This window comes from Nelusetta ayraudi, unplaced genomic scaffold (assembly GCF_046127955.1).
Source record: "Nelusetta ayraudi isolate G7.1 ecotype Tasmania unplaced genomic scaffold, CSIRO-AGI_Nayr_v1 ptg000013l, whole genome shotgun sequence".
Taxonomy (NCBI): domain Eukaryota; kingdom Metazoa; phylum Chordata; class Actinopteri; order Tetraodontiformes; family Monacanthidae; genus Nelusetta; species Nelusetta ayraudi.
The window spans coordinates 2,022,862-2,042,430 of NW_027466063.1; the positions used below are offsets into that span (position 1 = coordinate 2,022,862).

The following is a 19,569-nucleotide window of genomic DNA, read 5'->3' on the forward strand; positions in this document are numbered from 1 at the left end:
CCCATCATCCGTCATTTAAAATTAGAATTTGCACAATAGTAATTCAGCAGTCCAATAAGTGGCATAGAAAATAAGCCTTCTGAGCCTTCTTAAGCCTTTCTTTTTTTTGTATTTCACAAGTACAATTTTAAGATATTAAAACAGATTTCCATTCCCTTGATTATTACCTTACAGGCCTAAAACGTACTTTCTTTAGACCGTGTTTTCAATTTTCAATTTTTATTCAAATCTTTCAAGCATCTAATGAAAACGTTTCCCATTTTTTCCACGGAAATTCAGTATTCAATGTTAACAAAAACACAACGTTTACATATTTTCATCAAACTTATTTGGTTTAGGCGAGGTTGTAAATACTTCGATAAGCAATAATGGTTAGTATTTATAGACCCATAACATTTTTCTGCTAGCACGCTCCAAGCTACCTACAGACGATCTTCGTCAATATCCCGGAAACCAGATCAGAGTGAGCGCTCTTCCCATCCGTGACCGGGGCCTGAGCCGACAGATAGAACGTCACACGTTGGCGGCACATGAAGTTCGTCACCGTCGTGGTTCCGACTGATTCCATTTTTGTTTGGATAATTTCCTTGCGGGCTCAGAGCGTCGGCCCAGCGATACAGATTTGGGTGAACGGACACGCTGTGGATTTGGTCCATCTGTAGAACACCGGAACAGCTCAGCAAAGCGAAAGTTTATAAGAGTCAAAGATGAGTGTGGAGGCTTACGGGCCGAGCTCCCAGACCCTCACCTTCCTGGACACCGAGGAAACGGAGTTGCTCGGAGCGGACACACAGGGTTCCGAGTTCGACTTCACCGACTTCACCCTTCCCAGCCAGACGCAAACGCAAGGCCAGACTCAGAGCCAGCTGGACAGTCAGGTTAGACATTTCTCGGCTAAACACGATAAAGAACGGTGCAGCGATGAACGCGACGTGACAGCTCTGCCGCCTGCTAGCTTCCGCTATCATTGAGCTAGCTCTGTGGTGGCTAACGTCACCTGCTACTCTTAGCTTGCCGCCAGGAAGCAGCCGAATTGACTTTACTCCCTAAGTTTATTTATTTTTTAAATCTTTTTATTTAGGTATGTAAATAAAACGAGGGCATTGGTGTCAATTGAAAGTGTTATTAAACGGAAGTGGCAATGTGTCAGTTCCCTAGCAAACTTGCATTCGGCTCGGCTACTCGTTGTTGCTAAGCTACAAATAGTTAGCACACAGTTGGCTAAAGCTGGGCTTGTGTTGCAGTTGAACGGTCCGGATGAAAGGCTCCTGAATGGCGGGGTGGATGACTCCGTGGCCAAAGCAAGCCAGCTGCTGGCTGAACTCAACTTTGAGGAAGATGAAGAGGATACATACTACACCAAAGACCTGCCTGTGCACGCATGCAGGTAAGACCGACAGGTGCAGCGGTTTCAGGATGCTAGTTTATCAGGTTGCTCCTTCTTAATTGTGTTTATATTGCAAATGAAGTGCTTTCACCGTCCCTCTTTTATAAGATGACTATATATGTCGGTGTAGGGCTTAAAGAGCTGTGGTATTCAGCAGCTGTTACTTGCCTGATAAGTGTCCAGTGAACTGTACTGTAAACTCTATAAGTAGTTCTCTTTATGAACTCAAAACCCCCATAATCAAATACTTTGGTCCAGCAACTGTAACAGTTATCAGGTCCAAAGTGCAGTACTGACACCCATTATTTATTTATTTTTAGTTTACTCAGTGTATATCCAGATGGACCAATATAATAGGCATTATTAAAATTGCTGTTGTTTGATGGTAAGGGTTATTGAGTGCTTTTTGCAAGAGTGAGGCGCTGTAAACTGCAAAAAAAAAATCTGCCCCTTTTCAGTTTATTGAATTCAATAAATATTTGTATTTTATTTTGAATAATCATAGCAAGGTTTTCCTTTCCTCTATTGAGTAATGACCTTTCCAAGTAGTCAGTTGTAGATAGACGCCAACCTTTTGCAAAGAAATGGCTGCAAGATGTAGTTCTGACAAACGCACCCCCAAACCACTTCTGATTCCACATCTTTTTCAGCTACTGTGGCATCCACGATCCAGCATGTGTGGTTTACTGCAACACCAGCAAGAAGTGGTTCTGTAACGGACGTGGCAACACATCTGGCAGGTGTGTGTGTGTGTGTGTGTGTGTGTGTGTGTGTGTGTGTGTGTGTGTGTGTGTGTGTGTGTGTGTGTGTGTGTGTGTGTGTGTGTGTGAAGTAACTTTTATTCAAAAACTTTGATAACAATAGCCTCAAACTTGTGTTTTTAAATTAAATTTACCTCAGCTGTGTATTTCTACTCTGTATAGATGTATACATCTAGATTAAAGTGCGTTACAAATAAAATCTATTATTATTATTATCATTATTATTATTATTATCTAAATTGACCAAAAACTGACTTTTTGCAGAACCGGCAACAATACTGTTACATTTTCTGTGCCTATTTCCTAGTCAGTTTTTATTCTGTGGCTCTGTGAGTGTAGGATATTATTAGCTTTCCACAGCATCACAATCAGGATGGATACCTAAACAAAAGACTCCTGCTCTCTGAATTTCAGCCACATTGTGAACCACTTGGTGAGAGCCAAATGCAAAGAGGTGACGCTGCATAAAGATGGGCCCCTGGGTGAGACTGTGTTGGAGTGCTACAACTGTGGCTGCCGCAACGTCTTCCTACTGGGCTTCATCCCGGCCAAGGCCGACTCCGTGGTGGTGCTGCTCTGCAGGTTAGTTACTGATGATGAAAAAAATTAAAAATCAGGACTTGAATTTCACGTTTGCTTTAATTGATATTTTTACGGATTTGTCTGTTTAGAGCCGCTTGCAGAAAAGTCTGCACTGTCATGATGAGCATTTTTATTTTATTACCTGTCAAATCTTCTTGGGCTCTGACTTTAGTTTTCAGATGCTGCTCATAATTGTACTTGCTTATCGCCACAAGTCCTCTAATGCTGTTTTTTCCTGCTCCCTTATGCAGACAGCCCTGTGCCAGCCAGAGCAGTCTGAAGGACATCAACTGGGATAGCTCACAGTGGCAGCCGCTAATCCAGGACCGCTGCTTCCTGTCCTGGCTGGTGAAGATCCCCTCGGAGCAGGAGCAGCTCCGGGCTCGGCAGATCACCGCACAGCAGATCAACAAGTTGGAGGAGCTCTGGAAGGTAGACGGCTGCTGGGGAGGCTAATCCTCGAGAGCCACTTGTTCAGTTCAGCGTCAGCAGCAACAAAATTGTTAGTTTTAAGTGCGGACAAAAACTTGTTGGAGACAGTTTATTACAGGGCTGGCTCTGTAACATTGGCGAGAATAATAAATGAGAATACGCATAAGGGGGTGGAATCAATGATTGTCATTGGATAAAATACAAATTTTGCACTGATGTTAAATTCAACCTCCTCGCTCTTCCAGGACAACCCGACCGCTACCCTGGAAGACCTGGAGAAGCCTGGAGTGGATGAGGAGCCCCAGCATGTGCTGCTGCGCTATGAAGATGCCTACCAGTACCAAAACATATTTGGCCCTTTGGTCAAACTGGAGGCTGATTATGACAAGAAGCTAAAGGAGTCCCAGGTATCCAGTTTTATTGCTAAGTTAAAAAAAAAAAAAAACATCACTTTTAAATAAAATGGTGAATTTTTTTTAACTTCAAAGTTTATGCAGAGCATTTTTAAATTATACAAATCTGATAGAGTTGTTGAATTGATATGAGGAAAAAAACTTTTTATTTTCATTCATATTCCATTCAAATTTGTTTATCTTTTTCAGACCCAAGACAATATAACTGTCAGGTGGGACCTGGGACTGAATAAAAAGCGGATTGCCTATTTCACTCTGCCCAAGACGGATTCAGGTGGTAATTCACAGATTTTAACTTCCTCCCAGTGGCTCTGTGGTGAAAAAAGACTCCATTCCCATCAGTCATCAGCATTGCACGCAACTGCCGTGATCCTGCATTCTTTATTCATTTTGTTGCATGTTTATTTGGGTTTTTTTTTGTAGTTTGGTCATTTGGTTCAACTGTATCTAATATGATCAGTTGTATTTGATTGTCCTTAAAGTATCACAGTCTCAAACTCGTATCTGTTTATTAATGGTAGATATGCGGCTGATGCAAGGTGATGAGATCTGTCTGCGCTACAAGGGGGACCTTGCTCCGTTGTGGAAAGGCATCGGCCACGTCATCAAAGTTCCAGACAGTATCCTTCGCACTACGTGCAGCGGATTGCTTTTTATTTTCCATGTCTAATTTCACACGATGCCATCCCTCCCAGACTCTGTTTAGTCTTTCACATCAGGGAAAATGTTGGCATTTCTTAATTGCTTGTGCTCCAAGACTACGGGGATGAAATTGCCATTGAATTGCGGAGCAGTGTCGGAGCGCCTGTGGAGATCCCCCACAACTTCCAGGTTGACTTTGTTTGGAAGTCTACTTCCTTCGACAGGTAGGCTTAAAAACCGATGCCATCTTTCAGGAAACTTGAAGCTGACGGCGGCTCATTTCAGAGAAAGCATTCCCTGTTGATGCACATTAAGTACCGATAGTAAAGACTTGCCTCCCGCTCATCCTTCTCGTGGTTGCTGCAGGATGCAGAGTGCCCTGAAGACGTTTGCTGTGGACGAGACCTCCGTGTCAGGTTACATTTACCACAAGCTGCTGGGTCACGAGGTGGAGGACGTCACCATCAAGTGCCAACTGCCAAAGCGCTTCACCGCTCAGGGCCTGCCAGACCTCAATCACTCCCAGGTCAGATCTCGCTGTTTGTGGGTGTTTGTCAGTCTGTAGGCATTTGATGTCAGTTAAGGCAATCTCTATAAAGGCCATATCTGAGTGAACAACATTTTCATTGTATTTAATTTTTTTTTCTGTGCAGGAGTTACCAGAACTAAATCCACTAATTGCTTTTAATATCTCTGGTAGGTTTACGCTGTGAAGACGGTACTGCAGAGGCCTCTGAGTCTGATCCAAGGTCCTCCTGGAACTGGAAAGACTGTCACCTCTGCGACCATCGTCTACCATCTGTCCCGACAAGGAAATGGGTAATTATCTGAATTAAGTAGCACTGGCAGAAATCTGCAGTGCCATTAAATTCCTGTTGAAATGTATCCTCCTGGTAATGCTTTGCCTGTGCATACATTTGCAGGCCAGTGCTGGTGTGTGCTCCCAGTAACATCGCAGTGGATCAGCTGACTGAGAAGATTGACAAGACTGGACTGAAGGTGGTGAGGCTCTGCGCCAAGAGCAGAGAGGCCATCGAGTCACCAGTGTCCTTCCTGGCTTTGCACAACCAGATCAGCAACATGGACAGGTCAGCAGTCCACTCAGACACTTTATATCTTCTAAAAGCCTCAACGCCAGTCAATGGACTAGTAAAGTATTAAAAAAAAAAAGAATTGGTCCAAAGGTGATTTTGTCATTTCTGCACATCATCCCTGCAACTCAGCAGAGTCATAAAGATATCAGCCATCAGGTGAATCCTGTTGAAAAGCAGTAATGATTAACCCCACATGTGAATTCTACTAAAATGTTGCGATCACGCCAGAGACGGAACATTCGCAGCAGTTGAGTGGAATTTCTCGAAAGATAATGTTGTCACATTTAATTATATTGCGTGGTCCCATCCTAGCCCTGCATTGGGTCTCTGGGGAAAAAAAGTGAACTTAACTTGAGTGAGTTGTAAAAACTTACAGGTCACTTTCAAAACTCAATCAAAACAGATTTTAACCTTGTTAGAAAAAACACCAAGGTGTTTCTGGTGGTTTTCAGCAGAAGAGAATGCTCCAATTTTGATTGTTGAATAATGATGTTCATATAATTTCAATATTATAATTACTTCATTAGCATGCCAGAGCTACAGAAACTCCAGCAGCTGAAGGATGAGACGGGTGAGCTGTCATCTGCTGATGAGAAACGCTACAGGGCTCTGAAACGCACCGCAGAGAGAGAGCTGCTCATGGTGAGGAAAAGCTCGCAAGAAAAGCAGTAAAACAAGCGCAACTCAAAGGAGAAAATTCCAATTCCGCTCACTTCCTCTTCCAGCTGTAAGACGGCAGTTATAAACAGTTGTTTGTGTGTTGTTCAGAATGCAGATGTTATCTGTTGCACGTGCGTCGGGGCTGGTGACCCTCGTCTGGCCAAGATGCAGTTCCGCTCCATCCTCATTGATGAGAGCACCCAGGCCACGGAGCCAGAGTGTATGGTGCCTGTGGTACTGGGAGCCAAGCAGGTAAGCACACAATAACTACTACTATTGCCCATAATCACAGAGCCAGTGCTTTTGTATAAGGAGGTGTTTTCATGAGTTGCAGGAACTGCATGTCCAGCATGTTAAATTCTGTGACTAAGTGGTAGTTTCTGTTGCAGCAGCCCTGAACAAAAGTGTCTTCAATGCTCATAGCAATCTCACCACTACTCACCCTCCTCGCAGCTCATTCTGGTAGGAGATCACTGCCAGCTGGGACCAGTGGTGATGTGCAAGAAGGCCGCTAAAGCCGGACTGTCTCAGTCCCTGTTCGAGCGTCTGGTGGTTCTGGGGATCCGGCCTATCCGCCTGCAGGTCCAGTACCGCATGCACCCGGCTCTCAGCGCCTTTCCCTCAAACATCTTCTACGAGGGTTCCCTGCAGAATGGTGTCACTGCAGGTTTGTTTATTTTGAGCTGTTGATAATCTGGTTAGACATAGAAGTGAATTGATTTTCGTTTTTTGGAACAGCAGCAGCCAAAAAGGGTCTGAAGCTCTGAAACTTCAAACAATCTGCTTGTTGTTTTCACAGCTGATCGCATCAAGAAAGGCTTTGACTTCCAGTGGCCGCAGCCCGACAAGCCAATGTTCTTCTATGTGACTCAGGGTCAAGAGGAGATTGCCAGTTCTGGAACTTCGTACCTTAACAGGTGACGTCACACACCTACCTGTGTTTATTTGTATTTTTTATTTTTTAAATTATTTCGTAGGGGCGACAGCAACATGAAAAAATAAAAGAAGAGTCATTAAATTAGCTCTTCTGTTCTGTGTTCAACTAATACGGTTTGTTTTTGTTTCAGGACTGAGGCTGCCAACGTTGAGAAGATCACCACCCGGCTGCTGAAAGCCGGAGCCAAACCCGACCAGATCGGCATCATCACCCCTTATGAGGGTCAGCGCTCCTACCTGGTGCAGTACATGCAGTTCAGCGGTTCCCTGCACACAAAACTGTATCAGGTAGTGAACGCACCTACTCTGAGCAACTGTTTGCTCATCTGGATTTTACTGACACTCCTTTCCCCCTGGGAACCTTTGGCAAAAAAACACTCTGTTCTACTGATGCTATATTCTAATCTGCCCCCACATCCTCCTCCTGTCTTGTTTCAGCAAGTGGAAATCGCCAGTGTGGATGCTTTCCAGGGCAGAGAGAAGGACTTCATCATTCTGTCGTGTGTGCGAGCCAATGAGCACCAGGGCATCGGCTTCCTGAACGACCCGCGACGTCTCAATGTGGCACTGACCAGAGCCAAGTAAAAAAAACCATCTGTCCACAAATCACTGTTGATCTAAACCGGATCAATGACATTTCCTCATTTCTAGTAGTTCATTGAGGAATTTCAATATTTACATGCATAATATTTTGTAATGTGATATCAAACAAGCCATTTCTGGTGTATCCACCGTAAATGAAGCTTCTGCAAAATGCATCGTGTTCATGGCAAATCCTCCAATCCTGAGCACCGTTCTTGATGCATGAAGGTACGGCGTGATCATCGTGGGGAATCCAAAGGCCCTCTCCAAGCAGCCGCTGTGGAACAACCTGCTGAACAACTACAAGGAGCAGAAGGTCCTGGTGGAGGGACCCCTCAACAACCTCAGGGAGAGCCTGATGCAGTTCAGCAAACCTCGGAAACTTGTCAACACCATCAACCCCGTCAGTGCAACCTTGTTATCTGTTGTGTAGTGAACCCAGAGAGGCCTCACCTCACTCTCCGTTGTTATCGTTACTACTCCAAGTTAACTCATTTTATTGACATCTATTTAAACCTAGTGTGAATTTTAGAGCATCAGTGTGAATCTGCAACATTGCAGCATTCGTTCTCATGATTGTCTGTGTTTTTGCAGGGGGGTCGCTTTATGAGCACTGCGATGTACGATGCCCGTGAAGCCCTCATCCCCGGCTCGGCTTATGATCGCAGTAGCACCGGTATTTGTTTTTACATTCATCATTCCAAAATAACCTCAGATGATAATTGCTATTAAAAAACAAACCACATTTATGTAATGACTTCTGTGTCCCCCAGCTGGACGTCCGCCCAACATGTACTTTCAAACTCACGACCAGATTGGAATGATTGGGGCGGGGCCTGGTCACATGGCTGCTATGAACATTCCCATTCCCTTCAACCTGGTGATGCCACCGATGCCTCCGCCCAGCTACCAGGGTCAGACTAATGGCCCTGCTGCAGGTACTGCGCACCGTCATGTGGCTTGCACTTTATTTACCAATGTCCTGCCTTTGCCTGCATTGCCTATTTGGATCATAAAGTGCAATTAAAAGATTCAGCGAGTGACTGCCGGTCCTCTTTTATAAGGCCGTGGAGCCATGAAGGGAAAGCCTGGGCGTGGCGGCCGCCAGAGGGTTCGACGTGTATCAGGAAACCAGGGCAGCGCTCAGGGCCTGAGAGGAAACAGCCAGGCCAGTCAGGATGGGGCCTCCCAGCCCTTCTCTCAGGGGCCACTGACACAAGGCTACATCTCCATGAGTCAGCCCTCTCAGATGAGCCAGCCTGGCCTTTCCCAGGCAGAGCTTTCCCAGGTAACTCCCAACTGGACACACCCACGTCTCTCTCTTTGCTACCTCCACGCTCTGCAGTGACAGCTGTTGATCTCGCTATGAAATAACTGAATGATGAAGGTGATTAAAAGGGGAGTTCAACACATGATTTGACTTTTTTTTGTTGTTTTCTGTCTTGCCGCGTCCAGGACAGTTACCTGGGGGATGAGTTCAAGTCCCAAATCGACATTGCTCTGTCCCAGGATTCAACCTACCAGGGCGAACGTGCATACCAGCATGGCGGCATAACAGGACTGTCACAATACTAGACTGTAAGTACACAAACCTAAGTATGTTAAACACCAACACATTCTAATGATAGTGTGTGTGCGTTGATAAGAACCTGTCATTACTCTATGGACAACTTCTGGCTAACTTAGCAAATGATTTGCATTCCTAATTCCTTGTCTTCCAGGTGACCTGAAGAAGGGAGCTAAGCTCGAGCTCGGCTTAGTTCAATGGCTTTTTAATCTGGGGATTAATAAAAACATAAAACGGAGACCTGTTTTCCTCTGCTCCAACCGAGCGAAGCACCGCTGAGTGAAAGCATCGGGAGAGCGAAACCAAACCAACGACCAGCGACAGAAGTGAGAGGGTAGATAAGAGGAGAAGGAGAGAGAGAGAACGCGCGAACGGACGGGCGGGAGCGATGGCGAGAGAGAGAGAGAGAGACGGGCCGAGCGGCAGACAGGTGAGATGCAGAGACTGATGTCCGTGCGAAGTGGAGGAGGACAGTCGGCAAAACTGGCAGCGTGCGGTCGAGCTGCTGAAGGAAACGGGGGTGGGAGGGGGGGAGGGGCCTCGACGGTCCAATGGGGAATCCAAACGAAAAACCAAAAGCGTCCAGCCAACCCGACCCTCGACCCGCAGCTCCGGGAGAGGAAGCATCACTCGCTCGCTGGCTCGCTGGCTCGTCCCCGGACAGGCAGAGGACACCACCGGCTGTCTGAAGACCTCCCTCTCAAAAACCTGCAGTGGGGAAGAGGGACGGCTTTTCTTTTCTTTTTTTGGAAGCCATTAAACGGCCACTAACAATTTGCTTCTGCTACGAGTTGGCTGGTTACCACAACCTGCGTCCTATTTTTTAAAGATAATTAAATAAATATTCGTTGACCTCGGGGAGGTGGGGGGGAGAGCAGCAACCAGCGACCTCCAGCTTGGCGTCCCGGAGTGGAAACGTGGTGCCGCAGCTGGAAGAGCCTGGAATTGGAAAACACCTTTCATTTGCCTTGAGAACCGACCGACCGACCGGTTCCATCGCCATGGTCTTTTAACTGGGACTGTTTGAGACGACGGGTCGGTAGCGGACCGTGGAGACCGCCGGCCTGTCACTCCACTGCCTCCCAGGTGGCGCTCCCAGTGGGACAATACCTTTCTTATCACAGAGCACAAAATTGCAAAAAAAAAGAAAGGGGAAAAAAAAAAAGTCTGAAACAACAACAACAAGACCAGCATTGAATATTCTCCTTGTTGTCATTTGGTGTTTCAGTGAAAAGTCGTTTTCTTATTCTACTCTTTTGATGCAGGGGTTGTTGATGTATTTCATAATCAGATGTTGTTTTTTTTCTTTTTTGCCTTGCGTTCACTTCGATTGGCAAATGCTCAAAAAGCTCTTGCAGCGATTCCTCAGGAGTTTTGTGGACTTTTCATGCTGAACACACAAATCTGAGAAGCCAAGCGGAACAACGGCCGTTGAGCTTCCGAGACAGTTGATCTTCTCCACACGGCGTGCAGGGAGGAGGAAGGGAAGGTGGCTGAGCGAGATAAAGGGCTGTGTGACCCCAGGAGATGAGCTTTAAGGTCGATTGCAGTGTCCGGCTGAGGACTCGCGCCCTTGCCATTTTGATTTAAGCAACGGCCCGATGTATTAAAAATCCTTAAGCTCGTCCTTATCGATTAAATATGGAGAAAATCTTGGCCGTCGTTTTAGCTTCCGTCTTCATTTGAATCGTTTAATTCGGCTGCCGAAGCCCTCGAGGCAGAGAGAGGAGCGGCAGCCGCCTCCAGTCCAGTGACGGCGAGAAGGTCAAAGGTGAAATAATCAGTGCCTACAGCCGACCACCGGCAGTCACCCGCAGCACAAACATGAATGTCGTTCATATTAAACTACCAGCATTTAATCCGAGGACACACAAACAGATGTGTTGAAGTTTTTATTATTTTTACACGAGTGGCTCAGTGTAACGACGCGGCAGGTGTTGCGTAGCTGGATCGTTTCCTTGGGGAGTACAGGCCACCTTCCTTTTCTGAGAAGTAAAAAAACAAAAAAAAGAGGCTGGTGGGTTATTTTCCTTCTGCGGACGTTTGATTTGTGCAGCGCAAGTTGGCTTCAGTTTTATTCCTTCGTAGAGTTCCTTGAGATTTTCCGTGGATCCTGAACAACTGTGAAACTCGAGTTGATCCCAATTTGTCATCGTTTTTGCTTTGTGCGTCATGTTTGGTTCGGTTTTTGTGCACAATTACAAAAAAAAAAATCTTCTTTTGTAGCGACACGCTAACCGATGAATGAGCTGGATGCTGTTTCTTCACTAGTTTTTGTATCATTAGACTGCAAGATTGTAGGGTTGTTGTTGTTAATTTTTAAGCGCTTCTGGAAGTGATGTTTCCTGATCTCGGTAAGAATGTACTTCTCTTTTATTCATTGGCTTTTCATTTCCGCAGTCTTGACAATCCTTTTGCAAGTAGATGTTGGTGTTTGTGTTCCACAACAACCCTAACAAGTTCTAGCTTTAAGAAACTGCTGCTGTAAATTTTTTGCATTGCTTTGGTGGTTTTGTTTGTCCCTCCACCCCCCCACCTCCCTACTTTCTGAGCCACAACCAATTCCAGCATGTGCAGTGTTCACCGAATTAAAGATTCAGCTGTGTTTGCATCCCAACCCTTGATTCTCCGTGTCAGTAGGCAGAGAGTTCGAGATGATGTAAATACTTTTTGAAATCACGAGTCTGATTTGCAGTGACTTTTTCCCTCACGACACAGTGGCTCCTCGGTAAACGGAATCAATAAAGGCTGTTCTCTTGTGCAGCTCTCTTTTTTTTTTTACTGGTGTGGAAATCAATACAAATATATTTATTGCAGCTCAAAATGAAAATGTCAATGCATAGAAATAAAACTTGTAGTATATACACAGTCACACAGGCGAGAGGTTTTCAGGAAGGTGCCTGTGCTGCCGCCTTCTCTTTCTTCTGTTTTCTCTTGAGCAGCTTCTTTTTCTGTTCTCTACTTTTCTGCTTCTGAAGGTTCTCCTGGATTTTCTCTTTAAATTTCTTCTTCTGGCTTCTGATTTTCTCCAGCTCTGCTTTCCTCTTTGCCTCCAAATCTGGATCCTGAAATGACAGATTAACAACATACTGAGCAGAATAAACAAGCTTTTCCACAACTCGTGCAGAGTGTGTGGAATCTAAAGCCGTTCCAAACAGAGAAGCAAGCGAACCTTTCCCTCCAAGATCATCTGCTTCCTTTTGTTGATCTCCTTCTTCTCGTCAAAGTCTGTCGACTCGAGCCTCTGCAAGATGTACACGTTTCAAATATTTAAAAACCTGTAGATCAGTGATTTACAAATCAATTGTTTGATTGCAAATGACCATGGGACCTGCTTGATTATCATAAGCCGCCACCAATAATTCTCTCCCAACACTATGTTCAACAAATTGCTGAATGAGGAAAGTCTTATTGAGAACAAAGAGGAACTTGCGTACTATTTCGCATTCCCGCCTGGTCACGTTGACCTGGGTGAGGATCTGGTGGACCTCCTTCTCGTTGACGGCATACTCCTTCAGCTTTGTCTCTGTCAAAGCAAGTCAGTGGAGTTATTCTGGGCTCAGACACAGTGGAAGACAAAGACCTGGAAGTCAGGGAGACTGACCTAATGCTTGCTTCTATTTTTTTTACCTATGAAAAATAGAATTTCTTTCAAATAGGCAGGAAGTAAAGCTGAGTGTAGGAGCGGTTTGATTTAGTGTAGGCATAGTATTGTTTTTTACTTTTAAATTTAGCAGTCTTAGCAGCAAACTTAAGTCTTTTGACAGAATTGCGTAAAGATCACTAATGCGCCTCCTGTGTGCGTAATGGCAAGAGTGGAAATACGTGAGGGAATGATAGAAAACTGCCATTACACTGAGTACTAATGTAAGAGGTAAATGGACTCATTCACTCACTCACACACACACACCAGTGGGTGGCTCGCTCTACCTCTACCTCCTGAGCTACAGTCGCCCTAAGAAAAGTGAATCATCTTCCAAAGGACCATGATGTAGTTGCTCGGGTAACTCACGGGTCTGTTCCTCGATGGCGTGCACCAGGTGGATGTCGTACTGTGTCACCAGCGTGATGGACACACCGTTCCTGCCTGCAGAGGGAGTGCACATTATTTAGAGTGTCCCACGTTCACTTTAGTGTGTGGCAGTACTTCAGTGAGTCAGCGCGTTACCTGCCCTTGCTGTGCGTCCCACCCTGTGGATGTAGATCTTGGGGAGGCCGGGGGTGTTGTGGTTGATGACGGCCTGAACTGTTGGAATATCCAAACCACTGTGAAAGAGCAGAAAGTGTCGTCAACACTTGGCGAAGTTGGATGACGCATTGTGTTAAGAACCCAATTAAACTGTTTGCCGCGTGCAAAGGACTCGTATCATCCCTCGCAGGCTCTGGCTGAGCTTCTTACCGAGCCGCTACGTCTGTCGCAATCAGAATTTTGAAGACGCTGGCCTTGAACTTGGCGAGGTTCGCAAAACGTTGTTTCTGGATGAGATAAAGAGACATTTTCAGTCCCGCAGGCCTGTGAATCTCACTAATCTGATGTAATCTCCCAAACTGGCATATTCTGCGGACATTGCTGTCATTTTAATTAGCAGTTGTGATTACCATTGCCAACACTCTGACGGCTTGTGATAAGAAGAAACCATTACAAAACACAGCAATTCCTTCTGCAAAACTAATTAACTGGTAGCGAGCGCTCTGTAGCCATTATCCTCCCAAAATTGAAGCCTTTTCTAAAAACCAGATTTGATAAAAAAAAACCTCTCCCAGGCATTTGCTGATTGCACACATCAGGCATGAAATGGTTGTCGCACCTGTTTCATCATTGAGTGCAGCGAGATGGTTGGAAAGTGGAATTTTTGTAGCATCATTGTAAGAATTTGGCAATTTCTGAAAAATCATAAACAGGCTTAAGTAGTAGAACAAACACTGCAACCTCTATTACCACAGAACACAACTGGAGAAATTTCATTTCCATGTCACTCGTAAATTGTTTCCCAAATATTCAAGTTGGGGTTTTTTGCATGGGCTTCTTACTTGCACGTGTTGGTAAAGATGATGATGGACCAGTCGTCGTGTTCGTCAGTGAACGTCTGAATCAGGTGCACCAGATAGGCGTCCTTCACTTTTTCTGGGGTGAGGATGTACCTCTGGTCCAGTTCCTCCACTGTCCGAGTTCTATAGACAGCAATAAAATCAATATAAAAGTTCTACCTTCTAAAGTAAATTTTATTTTACTACCACAACCCATCATTTCCAATAAAATGTTCAGTGCATGAACTGTGTGGCAGGTTGTGCTTCTGTGCAAGTACCAGGAAAACATTTTTAATGATTTAATGTTCCAGTGGGATGCTTTGGTTTAAAAATACGTACATACATAAATAATCACAAACTTTTATGCACAGAATTGTGACAGTTTTATGAGTTTTCTGCCTCAGTATTTCCAAACCTACACACAAGCGACCTGCAGATGTATTGAATATTTCAGTAACCAGGCAATGAAGAAGATTCTTACTCTGACTTGCTCTCCCAGAAGAAAGGCTGGTTCATGGCGATATTCTTAAGCTCCTGCAGGGTGTCGGTGAGCGTGGCACTGAACAGCAGCGTCTGGCGTTTAGCCGGTAATATACTCATGATCGTCTCCAGGTCTTTGGTGAAATCAGTGCAACCCTGCTCCAGGAGCCGGTCGGCCTCATCCATAATCTGACAATGGCACAGAGACAGCCAATCACAAATCTTGTTATGAAATGTTGGGTTTTCTCTTGTTGTTGTTTGGACAATTGTGCAAAATTAGCAATTTTACAACCAAAGATTGGTTGGTTCGTAAGATCCACTTTGAAAGTCTTTTCACAGTACTTGAAAGTACTGATGGATGGAACATATTGGAAAATGTACCATCCATCTCTTTAGATAAGAACCATGGCTGCCACAATTTCTCACTTCAAATGTAGGATACCAACATTTTTTATTGGGAATAATATAATCATATTCTGTTTTTTTGGGGGGTCTCACATTTGCTGAGTTTCAAGAGCACAAGCATTTTCAGGATAGTCTTATATGATTAAATGATTCTTTCCAGTTTCAGAATATACAGCTGAGAACTACAGAAGAGCTCGAGAGACTTGAGACGTGGTCAGGTCTTCCCTCTTGATTCGTGCTGAACTCACCAGAAACTGGATTTTGCTCAAATTGAAGGTGTTGGAGCTGCGGATGTGATCAGCCAGACGGCCTGGCGTGGCTACGACCACATGTGGCTGGTTGGAGAGCTCCAAGGCCTGAGTCACCATATCTTTCAAACACAGATTAGTCACACAGAATTAGAGCTATAGCTACATGTGTCCAGGTGAAACAAGTATTGTGTGTTTTCTGCTGTCAAATTAGAAGGGCTCTGTGTTTTTTTTTACCCATTCCACCAACGATGATGCAGTCTCTCAGACCCAGAGGCTTCCCCAGCACCCGGAACTGTTCTGCAATCTGATAGGCCAGCTCCCTGGAGGACGTCCCAAACACAGCATGCGTTATCATTTGGAACTACATGACATCCAAACACATATTAATATAAATATATACGCCGTAATTTGAACTTAATAGACCAGAAATAATGACCAGTAAATGTATTTAGCTTGTTTTACTACTAACTACTGCACTTCTAACTACTGACAGGAGGTCCATGGAAGGGCTCAGGTCCAGCACAGACCTGGTGGGGGTGAGAACCAGGCAAAAGATGCCGTACGGCTCCTCGGACAGCTTCTGCAGGACAGGCAGCACGAACGCCGCCGTCTTTCCGCTTCCTGTCTTCGCGCAGCCCATGCAGTCACGACCTGAGAGGGTCAGAACCATCAGAACAAGAGGTGGCGTTTACCCGCGAAATGTCATCGTCAGTAAGGGTTAGTCCGGGTTAGTCGGGGCAACACTGAAGCTCGGTGCAGCCCCCTGAACATACAAGTGTTTCCAGGAGTTCGACTCACCCTGGAGAATGGCTGGCACGCAGTTCACCTGGACCGCAGTGGGTTTGTCGATGCCCATCTGTTGGCACTGCTTGACCAGCCAGTCCGACAAACCCAGCGAAGAAAAGTCTGCCATTTTACCGATGAGACTTCTACAGAGGCTTAATTATTAATCCCGTCGATTAAGTTAATCCAAAGTGATCCTCAACGACTGCACAGTGATAGTTACACTGAAAGTAAACATCCTCGTGTGCCCCTTCTGTCGTCCATGCTTGATGACGTAAAGCCCGTATTGTTCTTCTTCTTTAGGTGAGGTGAAGCGAACCTCTAGGCATCTACACGTTACTGCCCCCTATAGGTCACATATCATTGCAAAAAGTTACAGGAGCAAACTGCTGAAACGAAGCTGAGCTTGTATTTTTCCCACAAAATTCACTTGTTTTTATATTTCATCCATCCATCCATTTTCAATACCCGCTTCCTCCTGCACTCGGGCTTGTTTCTTTATTGGTTAAAATGTGGGTTTGTTTGTTGTATGATTGGTTGACTTTAAAGATCTATATTGGTGTAGATTTTAATAGAGGGAATGTGGGCATGTGTGATATAATGTAATATTGGATTTCTTCTTCTTCTTCTTCTTCTTCTTATTATTATTATTATTATTATTATTATCATTATTATTATTACTATTATTATTATTATTATTATTAGCTTAATTGATATTTTTCGCTTTTGTGATCTAGTGTTTCAGGGGTGTTTTCATCAGTATGATGCTGAGTGCCAAACAGGGACAACATACATTACGGCTTATTTTAGGTTTCTCTTCTGTGCACTTAAAAACCTCACAACTGAAGCTGTAATGCCTTGTCACTGAATTATCTCAGCACCTCCTACTGCTCAAAAAGCATGCCAAATGTGCTTCAAGTAATTTGAATGCAGGCAAAAAGAAATACATATTATGTGCATTTGTACTTTAGTTTTAAAATTATTCCTTGTACTGAATGCATTTTTAGTTTTTATAAACAAACCAAGTTAGATACAAAGGGGGCAATCATAAACTTCATGAGAAAATTTGACCTTTGATTCCACCTGTGGTCTTTGAACGACCATCATTATTGCGACTGCTTGTTTGTCACGTCAGTTCATACGTATTTGTTTTCCACAGTCAGAGGCCTTTGACTGAGATGCTGCTTAGCCAGAGAAGAAGAGAAACACTTCACTGCGAGGTCCTGGCTGTGTGCTCGCTGGCCTGCCAGAGGCGATTAATGCCCCATGTGCTGAAAGCAGAGGCTGATAGTTGGGCTCTAAATGTTCCAGCTGTGCTGCAAAGTGTCTTCGAGTGGCTGAGGGGTGTCTCTAAACCGACGGCAGGGGTGTGGACGTATAGAAGACATCTGATGCACCTTGATGCTGGTATCCTGCAGCACAGAGGAGCAGTCAGCTGCTGCAGCATTGTAACAGGTCACTGAGCAGCGCGATTAGTGCGGAGGTGGCGCTCTCGGTGCTCTTCCACTCCATTTGCTGCTGCTGCTGCATCTCTCGCATTATTCAGCATTTGCGTAAATCAGTGCTTTATTTCAATTGAGTTGTCGAGGCCTTCGTGAATTCATGCAGCGAAGAAAAGCTCAAAGTTAGAGCATTGAATGTGCCAATGCTCATGAGCAGGCTAGTTTACTTCAGGGCAATGTTTAGAATGCACAACACTTAGTGTGGGATACTGCACTGCTATATTACTGCTTTGGCTCATACCGTATGTTTGTCTTTACATTTGAGGGTCATCTTTCATGCTGCAGCGGTCTTCATCTGATTCACTATAGTTTATAGCCTCTGATTGTATTTGACAAACACTGGAATCATTTAAGTGAAAGGAAGAATTCTAAAATGAGAATGTGTCCAGTTTGTTTGTCACAGTTATTTGTGTATTGATTTATGTAGATACATTTTTATTGCAGTTCCCTTCACATTGTGTGTTCGCAGCTCGACAGGATTATCATATAGCTCTCCATAAACAGCTTTGTGCAGGCTGTAAATCTGAGCTCAGCGCGTGAGGCGGCAGCAGGGATCTCAGTTCTGACATATCATTTGTTGGAGTTTGGTGGAGATGCAGCTCCAGTTCATCCAGACGCTCGGAGCTTTTATTCACGCCACACTTCGTAAATGCGCATCGGGTTGGGATGGGGGGTGGGGGGGTGGAGGTGGGGCGTTAAAAGCTCCCTCGCGCCATTTCCACACAGCATATTTGACATCCTGGCATTTTAAGAGGAAAGTAGTGGCCCCGGCGGAGGGGTAATGGAGTGCAGTTCGCACTGTGGCCGTTAGATGGCGGTACGGAGGTTTGACCACGGGCAGAAAGAGAGAGTTGAATGGGATCCCAGTGTGTTCTGGCAACAGGGGCGGGAGAGGAGCAGCACGGCACAAGTCCTGGAGGAGGAGGAGGTCTGAGTCACAAGATATCTCCGCTGCTGTCCGGCCTCCATCGGGATTCCACACTTCGTCCCCAGACTGCACAGCTGAGCCGAACCGCGCGTCATTACGCGCATGTAAAAGCATATCCGCGGCGTCGGCCGGCGTTGAGAGCGCGGACAAAGGAAGGCTGGAGTACAAGTGACTTGAGAGGAGAGGACAGCGGAGGAGTGCTGCCGGAGGGGAGACGGGCTGGAGCTGGAGTCGGAAGTGATTGGTCTGGTGGTGTGTTTTTTTTTTTCTTTAGAAATGTAGCTCGAGTCTCGGATCTCCAGGGAAAAGGGGGGAAACGTAAAACAAACTGCTTTGAAACCGAAAGGACGGGAAAGAAAAGTGCGGAGATTTGCCAAAAGAGCATCCAGATCCTCGGAGCATGGGGTAAGTTTGCGTTCACACTGTACGTGTTGGCCATGCCTGGAAGTGATTGAAGTGGATTGCACAACAACGGAAAGTGAATCCTGTTTGTGACTTCTGCGTGTGTGTGCGCGTGCGTGTGCGTCGGGGATTCTCGACTCTTTCTTTGGAAGCCGTCATTGGACTGTGTTCCCCCTGTGTGCAGTGCGCTAAAACAAAGACATGCGAGAGTTAGCCGAGGGGGCGTCAGTTGTTCCAGAACCCGTGGAAACCGATTTCATTCAGTCCGAATCCTCGCAGGCCGCCCTGGCCATCAGAAGGTCACAAACCAACGTGACCGCGGATCCTGAATTGTGTCACGTTCGACCCGGGGACAGTCGCCGACAATTGTTTGAAGCGACGCGCGTGCACATCGCGCGCGCGCATTGAATTATACATGGCGATCTCGACACACCTGAACCCCTGTCACATGACCACACCACCTCCCCTCTCCCCGACACACACACACACACACACGCACACGCACTCCCCGGTCATCACCGGTTGTGTTTAGTGACACACTGAAGTATGCAGCTCAGCTGTCTGACTGACTGAGAGCGTCCTCGCCTGTCTGGTGTCCCTCAACTGTCTGAATGACGCGTCTCTCTTTTCCAGGAGCTCACTACTAGTTAGTTTCAATACAATTCCAGACAGGCGAAGCCGCAACGAGGTTCCAGTCGGCGCTGATGCCGTGTCTTCTATATGTCTTCTGGCCA

The 19,569-nt window shown here is 45.5% G+C and overlaps 3 protein-coding genes across 3 annotated transcripts in view; 2 read left to right on the plus strand and 1 right to left on the minus strand.

The window, feature by feature from the left end:
- The first annotated feature begins 481 nt into the window (after positions 1–481).
- LOC142885909 (regulator of nonsense transcripts 1) lies at positions 482–10,206 on the plus strand. Its single transcript, XM_076022707.1, has 24 exons — positions 482–878; positions 1,245–1,387; positions 2,038–2,127; positions 2,563–2,730; positions 2,982–3,162; positions 3,408–3,569; positions 3,765–3,852; positions 4,097–4,195; positions 4,333–4,441; positions 4,584–4,743; positions 4,918–5,036; positions 5,141–5,305; positions 5,839–5,953; positions 6,080–6,223; positions 6,425–6,638; positions 6,771–6,888; positions 7,039–7,195; positions 7,346–7,488; positions 7,718–7,892; positions 8,084–8,165; positions 8,263–8,427; positions 8,554–8,777; positions 8,945–9,067; positions 9,211–10,206. Exons 1-23 carry the CDS (start codon positions 708–710, stop codon positions 9,062–9,064), a joined length of 3,312 nt encoding a protein of 1,103 aa, XP_075878822.1. The 5' UTR covers positions 482–707; the 3' UTR covers positions 9,065–9,067; positions 9,211–10,206.
- A 728-nt stretch (positions 10,207–10,934) lies between these two features.
- On the minus strand, positions 10,935–16,295 carry ddx49 (DEAD (Asp-Glu-Ala-Asp) box polypeptide 49). The gene is made up of 13 exons (XM_076022708.1): positions 16,019–16,295; positions 15,748–15,871; positions 15,455–15,540; positions 15,218–15,339; positions 14,566–14,753; positions 14,088–14,228; positions 13,865–13,940; positions 13,456–13,532; positions 13,225–13,322; positions 13,069–13,143; positions 12,494–12,582; positions 12,229–12,300; positions 10,935–12,121 (listed from the first exon to the last, which is right to left on the minus strand). The coding sequence occupies exons 1-13, from the start codon at positions 16,131–16,133 to the stop codon at positions 11,945–11,947; spliced, it is 1,440 nt and encodes a 479-aa protein (XP_075878823.1). The 5' UTR covers positions 16,134–16,295; the 3' UTR covers positions 10,935–11,944.
- A 2,071-nt stretch (positions 16,296–18,366) lies between these two features.
- The window catches only part of LOC142885912 (homer protein homolog 3-like), a 31,684-nt gene continuing 30,481 nt past the window's right edge, over positions 18,367–19,569 (plus strand). Inside the window, exon 1 of the mRNA XM_076022710.1 lies at positions 18,367–18,838. The gene's annotated coding sequence lies outside the window, so the exon portion shown is untranslated. The remainder of the gene's footprint in view (positions 18,839–19,569) is intronic.